At 41.4% G+C, this 9433-nt stretch overlaps 1 protein-coding gene across 2 annotated transcripts in view; it reads right to left on the bottom strand.

Moving 5' to 3' along the window:
- Positions 1-342: 342 nt before the first annotated feature.
- The window catches only part of dicer1 (dicer 1, ribonuclease type III), a 34108-nt gene continuing 25017 nt past the window's right edge, over positions 343-9433 (bottom strand). For both annotated transcript variants that reach the window (XM_011490150.4, XM_011490149.4), the window contains exons 25-28: positions 8665-8933; positions 7029-7191; positions 6872-6947; positions 343-5229 (exon numbers count right to left, since the gene is read on the bottom strand). In XM_011490150.4, the coding sequence (XP_011488452.1) occupies positions 5064-5229; positions 6872-6947; positions 7029-7191; positions 8665-8933 (674 nt within the window). In that variant the 3' untranslated portion in view covers positions 343-5063. The remainder of the gene's footprint in view (positions 5230-6871; positions 6948-7028; positions 7192-8664; positions 8934-9433) is intronic.

The raw sequence follows: 9433 nt of genomic DNA, 5'->3' as shown, positions 1-9433 counted from the left end.
ATAAAAATCAAAAAAGTCTAAATGATTTTTTTGTTTTAGTTTGACTATTAAGTATTTACTGTTCTGGAACTTTAGGAAGGTGTCACAGCAGACGTCCTGTTAGATCCTTTAAATATATTCAAACTTAACAAAACGTTTTTTTTTTTTTATGGCGCATCAGCCTGCCAGATAAAAATCAGTTAATTAACTCACATGTGTTCAACCCGATGGACAAAAAAAATGACTTTTTTAGGCAGAACAAATCAGTACGTCATGAGTTTTGGTAAAAAGGTGGGCATGGCACAAACGCACGTTGGTTCGAAACCTTCGCTTTGATGAAGAGAAACAAAAACTTGCAAATGGTTTCTGCAAACTGAAAAGCAGGTTTTTAATGAACGTGTTGATTACAAAACAAAACTGCCACTTTGAACTATTCTGATGCTGCCGACAGGATGAAACTCGCTCAACATCCTGGATCAATCCCACAAAAGCACATGAAATGGACCAGACTATCACTTTATTCAGATACTGAGCTACAATTAGAAACACAAAGTTTCAAGAAAACAAACACACACACACAAAAAAATAATAATAATAAAGGTATTGGTGATCCATAAGGTGCAGACTGCAAACCACTGCAGCAATTTACAGTGAGGTGGAGGAGTTCAGCTGCTGCTCCATCGTTCTTACAGGTTGTGGCGACCCAAAGTTCCCCGCGCTGACCAGAGTTCAGCACTTGATCCACGGAGCATCACTCTGCAGCGTTCCATCGGTTCCCACTGCTCCCACTCTGATCAGCCCAGCACGGAAAAATCCACCCAAATACAACTCCGGCAGATGAACTATCAAATTCATGCTGACATTTTTATAACGTTTAAACAAGCTGGGACCTTTTGTTTTGACGGCTTATTTCTAAATCAGTCGAAGGCTTCATATTGGAGGAAACAGAACCATCAAGTTTGGATCCAAATAAAAAATGATCCTAAAGACCCGTCTTCTCCTCCGGCGGAGAAGAAAAGCTGCAGTTTGATGAACTGATAGTCATCTGCGAACATTTACAAATGTCTTCCTGAATTGCAGAATTTTATGTCTACATTATATTTTATGAAAGCATTTTGATTGCGAGATGAGATAACGAAGGAGTCGATGCGTTTACTTTAGAGTAAAAGAAGAAATTATTGTAGCAGCTGCTGGAGCTGATGAGGAAAGTTAAGGGTGAAATGGCGCCACCTGTTGATATAAAGCGGGTACTGTGTGGTGGTTTTGATGCTGAAAGCCAAGGAGTTGAACTCAGACGAATGTCTTTTTGGATGCATGAACCACCAGGTCACAGTAATGGTATCAGAAATGTTAAAGTCGGACGCCTCCGCCTGAGGGAAACTCCAGCAGTAAAGTGCAGAAAAACACAGTCGGATGTTTCTGCTGACTGGAAGTGTGGTTTCAGACGCTTGACGCAAAGATGCAGATTCAAATCCATTGAGCCATGGAAGGTACATTAGTATGTGCTAGTCGCAGCATTTCAGAGTGTGCTCTTAGGTCCTTTCTCTGACTGCATGTTTGAATCATCATGATGAACAGAACTGCATTGGAGTGGATTTTTCCTTCAAGATTCCTGGATAACATGGATCTGTCCATTTGGGATGGGGTTCTGATGAGGCTTCAGACTTCGATTTAACCCACTGGCGCCGGTCATGTGACAGATTCTGTTATTACAGTGTGTTTCTTCAGATAAGCCCCTCCCCCTTCTGTAACAGTCAGCGAGCGCCCGTGTCACGAGTCTGAGAACGGCGCCCGACTGCAACGCTTTCTTGTGCTACATGTACAAAAAGACAAAGCAGACTACACGAGGAAGTCGGCCCAGCCTATATGGAAGGAAACCTGCCCGGGGTGAGGCGCAGTGGGCGTGGCCTTTCCTGTGGCTTCACCTTCTTTACCTGTGCAGCCTGGCAGAGCTGTAGCCGTAACAAATCCTGGAAACATTTCACGGTCGGCCGCGTTCTGATTTTATGAAAAGATGCCTACAGCTACGAGTTCAACTTTATAGATCACAGGCGACCTGATGTTCCAGTCTGGACGTCTAAAGGTATTTTTCAATTTTGTAATTTAGCGAACCAGTGTCTATCCTACAACGCTTTAATATGTTCTTAGTATGTGTTTTTTTTTAACATCTTCAGACCCATAGACTGTAAGAACAATAGACGAATTGAGGTTTGACATCACCCTTAGAAAATGCCTCGCAAAAATCACTCCAATTCCCCTCACTATTGCTTCCTGATACGGGCGCCGCCATGTGGACAGTGATTGGTCTAAGTCGCTCTGAGTCATCGTATCTATGGCAACGACCGTCGCCAAACAGGAGTGAGCTTGTAGTGAGACCCCACCTCTTTCCACGCCTCTACCTCTTGAACGCTGCGTTTCCATTAACTATGAAATATCAAAACTTGGATTTGTGAAAATAAATTCGCCTCTTCGAAAAAAACAAATCGCATTTACTGAAAAAAGTTGGTTTTTTCGCTTGGAGGAGGCGGTTTTTAAGGAGTAACTGCAATGGAAACACTTTTTGCAAATTAAATGAGTCAGGTGACCAACAACTGTGCACAGGTAGAGCGTTTGCATCCATTTTCTCAACCCGCTGGGGGCGGAGCTGCCAGAGCGCGTCCCGAATACTGAGCAAGGACAGGTCGCCAGCCTGCCGTCGCTCCATCTGATTGGTGAGTTAACTTAAATAACTTGTAATAAAGACAAAATATCTCAAAAAATTTGGATTAGAAAGATGTTAAGTAGAAGGTATCAGAGCGAAAAATGGTCATTCTGACAAATAAAATAGAAATAAAATAGAGGTCTATGGGATTTTGGCTTCTTAAAACCGGGTACTTCCTATTTGGGAACAGGAGAGGGGAGCGGTTGAGCTGTCCATTGTTTTTAAAGTCTATGCTTCAGACGAGATTTCCATTAAAGCTTTCATAAGACTTGTACGCTCCAACATCTTAGTTAGTAAAATTTTAATGATGAAGATCAAATTAATTTTCGCAAAAGAAGTCTTTTAAAGTATTTTCAGATCTTATTTTGACGTTTCCCTAATAAAAACTTTGCTTCTTTAAGCTTATCTTTCATTTTCAATATTTTAAAAGGAGATAAATATTTTTATTTCTAAAATACCAACAGTGTACCTTTTTAAATGCTTCTACATTTTTTTTCTAAATAGAATCGGTATAACAATTTTTAAAATGCTTTAAAAAAAAAAAAAAACTCAAGATTAAATATCTAATTACAGTTTAGCCACGATGAATATATATTTTAACGCAAAAGACCCGTCATGAACACTAATGTCATCAGCGACAGCTGCTATTCATCCTTTAGGTTTCCACTGGAACATGTCAGTATATCTCCACTGTGAATCTGTCTGCATAATTTTATCTAATTAGTAAAATTTAAATGTGTTCATCAGAAATTACATTTTATTAGGAGTCTTATAAGTTTAAAAAACTTGCATTACAACTAATTTGTAGAATAAGAAATGCAAACGTTTTTGAAGACAAATTTAAACTTGAGTCTTTCCCAAATTCAATATTTAACATTTATTTAACGAGAAAAACACATTAAGTCTACCAAAATAGATTGCAGTCTTTACTACTTAAAGGTAGGCGGAGCCTGTTTGTGTGTGGGTGGAGCTGCTTTGCATTAGCTCTTCCATTTAAAGGCGATCAACTGTTTCTACAAAGTGAAAGAGAAAAGAGGCAGTCGCATTACCACCGTTGAGCTCTAAGAGGCGCTGTTCTGCCCGAACTGCAGCAGCGACGAAAATCCAGTCAAGGTGGAAACGTCAGAAACAAGTCGCCTGAACAAACCGCAGCGAGGAATCCCAAACTTCTCCCACGAAGGCACCCAGATCCAGACGCCTACGCTGAATACTGAACATGTTTGAGGTAGACGCCACGCGGACCAACAAAAAGGGGGAGGAGCTTTAGACGATCCTTTCGCTCCTATCAAATCCTAATCCTGCCCCCCTCCCCATAAGCATCAAGTGTCCTCGTCAGGTTGGGCGGGGGTTAGGAGTTGCATGGCGGTTCTCCTCTACAGCGACAGGAAAAACCAAACAAATGACAAATAAAGAGGTATCATAGTTACAGTGCAAAAGGATGAGAAGTTCAAGCTTAATACAAAAAACAAAACATAGCACCAAAAAAAAACAAAGATGAGAGAAATGCATGCAATTAACTGAGGTATTCAAGTGAACAGAGGGCGCACCGACGACATTCAGCGAGAGGCAACACTCATGAGAACACAGAGAAGAAGCTGGTATCCTCGGGAAGTGACTTCAGCCTCTGAGCAAAGTGATGATGACTTTGGTTGGAACGCCGCGGCGCGGAAACGATTGGAAACGTGTCTACCCGACACGCCGGACCAGAAAAATAATGCCACAAACGCTCGCAGACTCCAGAAGACGTCCTTGTTTGAGCACAAGCTACAGCAACATGCAACCACCTGCGCTTCCACTTCAAATTACAGTAACTGGGAATGTCGAGATTCCTATCGCAGGTCATGATTGAGGGCCTCGGTGCCCAAGGTCCATTTTATCCATCTGCGCACTTCATACTTTCATATATATTTATTTACTCTGCTACGTTTATGGTTTTGGCATTGACGTGATCATGTGTCTCGAGAGAACGGACTGTCTTGGAATGAGTGCAAAATGAGGGAGGGCGCCGTCTGCTGGCGAGGCCCCAGCAGCCGCCTGCTGGCGTGGTTTCGTCACACCGACTGGCACAATGGCGCGGCGCGGTTCATCTATGTACAGCCTAACACTACGCTACAAGCAGGAGCGGCGCCTCAAGCGGAGCAGCTGAGCTGCTCGCTAAGCGCACTCAAAGCAGAAAGGAAAGATTGTGTCTGCGCAAACATAAAAGAAGAAGAAGGTGAAGTGATGCGAGATCAGTCCGCCCGTTTCCACAGGGATCCCTGAACGCCTCATCGCCCCCCCTGCGGAACACAGACTCGCCGTGTGCCGTGCTGAGTTGGGTCGCCACTCTTCCTCCGTTAGTGTCAATAGCTTAGGTGCTAATGTTGGGAGCTCAACCCAGAGCTCAATTGTTTTGGACCTGAGGTTGATTGGCCTTGAGACTGCGCAGCGCTCGCCGTGCCGCCGCAGACTTGGCGATCCGGTAGCTGCGGCCGACTCCCTTGAACTTGCCCTTCCCGACCACCTCCACAGTCACCCGCACCTTCCCGTCGTACGTCCGCTCTGCGGGGCTGCAAACAGGAAAACACAGGCGTTCACATCAAGCTAGTCAACTTTATTTTTTACATGTGAAAACTTTATTTAAAATATATATCAGACATCTTTTGCCCCTAAACATACACTGCAAAACAGGCACAATGAAAAATAGGTTAAAAAAAATCTTAAAATCTGAACAAGTTTCTTCAAATGAGCAACAATTCTTATTTAAAGAAAAGGAAAATCCAATTTTTTTGTACTAATATTATCTTCCTATTAAAAAAACTTGTTTAGCTTGCAAGATAGAAAATAAGACACTTTTTCTCTAAACATGGATCTTTTTATTTTAAGATTCTGTTTTCGCAATTGAAAAACATAAGAACCAAAACTACGGGGCTGGGAATCACTGGGTACCTCATAACGATACTATCACGATAAGGCGATATTGTGATAATCTATATATCTCGTCTCTAACAACTCACGATATATCAAACTTTAAGAAAGAAAAATTTGAAAAACAGTTTTTTGGAAAATATTAACCCATTTATTTTTTTAACACCATGATAATGATCAACTTGTGTCCTATTTGGTGTAATAAATAACAGACTTTTCTGTTAACATTGCTGAAATCAGTAATACTCTGTCTTTGACAAACAATGACAATTTTCATTTGGAAATATCTGTAAAATTTGGTTTAAACGATAGGGAACATGAACAGCAGCCATTATTTAGTACAAAATTGCTGTAAAAGGGATAAAAAATGAATAAATCAAGTAGCTGCCAGGCACATTGGTATAAATTTTTGAAAAACAAACCCATATCCGTTGCTTAATTTAAAAAAATAGCTGTGAATCAGATATCAATTCTGTTAACAAATTATGGTGTCTTTGTTAAAAATAAATGACACCATTTAGTGCAAATGTGGTGTAAACAGAAATGTAATTCTCATTTAATTTAATCAAGTAGCTAGGAACTTTCCTTTAAGTTATTTAAGACATAAACTGCTTTCAAAATAAATGACCAGGGATAAATTACATGAACTTAAAGTGCATCCAAAAGTAAACATCTTTGTGAAAAACACGTTTGGGGAAAAGCTGCATGCGATGAATGTTTAAATGTTCATGTTTTTCTGGAGAACCACAGGCTTTTTAGCATCAAGTAGCCGCTCTTCTACCGCTTGATGAAGACGTATCGATAATCAATCGCGGGACTAAATATCGCGATATATCGCCATATCGATATTTCGGCACACCCCTATTAAAGACTGCTCCTCTTTAGATCTATTTTGAAGCATTTCCTGTAGTCTTAAAACTATGATGATGCCCGCTTTAGCCAAAATCTAAAAATCGGTGTCACTTTGTAGGACATAGTGTCTGTAGAGTGGCAGGAATTCAATAGAAATTTACCTCTCAGATGTCCTCCATCAGAAAATGCCACCAGAGGATGTTTAAAAACACCAAACAAATAATACAAAATACAATTTTCATCGGAGTTATTCTTTAAAGGTTTGAGAGACTCCACAGAAACACCACGGCTTCTTTTGAACATAATTAAAGACGTTTTAGTTGAAGATGAATTGACACAAAAAGGCTAGTTAATAGTTATCTGCAGATGCCCACAGTGGCAGAAAGCAGCACTAAAGTCCTAAATCAGCTGATAAATAGGATGCTGTCACACCTGAACTTGGCGGTTTCCGGCTCCATCTCCAGCAGTTCTCTGACCGGAGATCGCGGCACGTTAGCAGAGAACTTCTCTGAAGGAGAAATTTGACATGTAAAGATGAATGAAATCTCCAACAACAGTGATGAAGAAAGGCAGCTCTGGTCTTCCTCACCGATCAGGGGCCTCATCATTGGGTAGTAAACTTGCCACACGGTCTCCAGAGACATCCCGCTGTCCATGTAGATAGCTCCAGCCAGAGACTCGAAGATGTCTCCCATGGCTTTTGGGACCTCAATGTCCTCTTCCTTCTCCTCGTCTTCTTCAGAGCGCCGTAGCTGGGAGAACAAACAGAGGCATCGCTGAGCGGCGTGATCGTTTCTTTATTGAAGGCCTGAACAGGAGAAGCCTGAAGGAGTCGGGTCATAATGTACAAACAGCTGATCAACACTTCTATGGTCCTCATTTACAGTCAGTGGGAGCACTTTGGGATGTGTTTGATTGGTTTTTGGGGCGACAGGTATTCATTGATTTCACTCAACTGAGATTTTGTGACTTCTTATTCCTCAACAGGTAAAAATTGAATACATTGACACCAACCACACCAATTTTGTCTAAATAAACCACAAAGGTTCAGTACATCCAGCTCTGAACCATAAAAAAACAAGAATCTGACTGTTGAGCTTCGATAATTTTATGATTTTTCTGCTACAAGTTCAGTTTGTGAAGAAAGATCTTGGAGGCAGACGCATCAAAGACTCAATGAAATCTTGTAAACTGGGACCTATAAAAAGGATTATTTGGTTTGCTGGGAATCCAGCGTCTTGTGGGATGTTTGGGAACCCTTTCACAAGCTTCTCCCGTTTCACTTGTTTTCTCATTTGGCAGCAACAACAGCTCAACAAAAACAGCCTCAAACCTCTCAGGCTGGCTCTTCTGTTCAACCCAGATTTATGAGCCAGTTTAGGGGTTCGGGACTCGCTGCGTTTCTGTTCCAAGCAATGAGCCCCCAGCAACCTGAGGGTCTTCTGGGAGACTCCAGAGTGACCTTTGCTGGAGATCCTGCAGGAGGCATGCTCAGGAGGAACTCTACAACATTCAATTTTCATGGTTTCGTTATCAAACTTGGACTGAACGTTTCCCAGCTTGTATCTCACTCGTCATCTCCAAAGATTGTTCCGTAAAATAGATTCAGACAAGCTACGTTTTTTTTCCAGTCCCAAGAAAACTGAAACTAATATTTACCGTTTAACCTCACATATCTTTGTCGAGGTCACGGTCTCCATTTATGCAAGAACGATCACATTTTATGGACATTTTCCTGCAGCGTGGTAATATATTTTTTATCCAAAACATTGATGTTCTGTTGGTAAAAGTGGCAGCAGGTGGAACAAACACCAACCGACTCGTCGCAGTCGGTGTTGCAGTGTTTCATTCACAGCTGTGGCTCGCCGTTCACCTCTGTGGTGACCACAGAACAACGCTTCACTTCCTGATTTTTTTCAGCTGCTTGTTTGCTGAATGTTTGTGTCCGGGGTCTCTGAGGCATTCATATACTTCTCCAGCAGATCGAGTGCAGATCTGGTGCCAAGATAGTCATTTCCAGGCAAATTAGGTCCAAATGTGTTTCTGCTCAGTCCTAAAATCCCCCGAATATGAAACAGGTTGATGGAGGCCGACGGCCTTCTTCCTCTGGCCAATCTTTTTTGAAATTCTATTATGAAACAGGAAAACATTGCAGCGCAGCAAGATTGGGTTTCTGCCTGCAGGATTTGCCCCCCCCCCGTCCCCCCCAAAAAAACAGGACTCACCTCGGAGTCCATGCCCTGCATCTCGTTCTTCTCCAGCTGGAACTGCACAAAGTCGTCGATGACGTGGAACAGCTCTGGCGAGATCGCCTTGAAATATTTGTGGTAATCGTATTTAACGGCCAGAGAGGCGAAGATGGTGTTGTTGACTAGCGCCGAGCGCAGGTCCGTCAGCACGCCGGGCGAGTGCTGGCGCGGGTCTTCGTAAAGGTGCTTTGTTATGAGGTAGTCTAGAATTGCATCACCTAGAAACTCCAACCGCTGGTAACAATCTGATGGAGAAGACAAGCAAATGATTATGAGTCCAGTCCGTCAAACCAAGGCGTTGTTACAGAAGAACCAATCAGAGGTCTAGATTAGAATCACAAGAAGAATTGATATACAAGGGTGTGAAAAGGTTTCAAGTAAAATGGTATCAAATTTGAACAATTCAAGAGCTTTAACTTTGAAAAACGTGTTTGATTAAAATGACAAACATTTATTTAATGAATTTTCTTACTGAGAAAGGAAACAGAAATATGTAGTTTTATGTAGATTTTATGGGTTATTAAGCTGCCCTGTAGGATTTTGGGGCCGTTATGATTAAAATATATACAAGTTGACAATATACCTATTTTTATTAATAGGCAAACATTAAACTAAAATTTTTAATTTTACTATTTTTTTGTTGGTTTAACAAAGAAAATAACATTTTACTTCATAATATAGAAAAAATTAATGGTTTAAAAAACTGACTCAAAGTAATGTCTAATAAACATTGTCATGTTTTTCA

This window comes from Oryzias latipes, chromosome 22 (genome assembly GCF_053564925.1).
Source record: "Oryzias latipes strain Hd-rR chromosome 22, Olatipes_Hd-rR_3.1".
Lineage (NCBI taxonomy): Eukaryota > Metazoa > Chordata > Actinopteri > Beloniformes > Adrianichthyidae > Oryzias > Oryzias latipes.
Note: the sequence above shows the minus strand (reverse complement) of the source record. Positions and strands in the feature narration are given on the sequence as shown.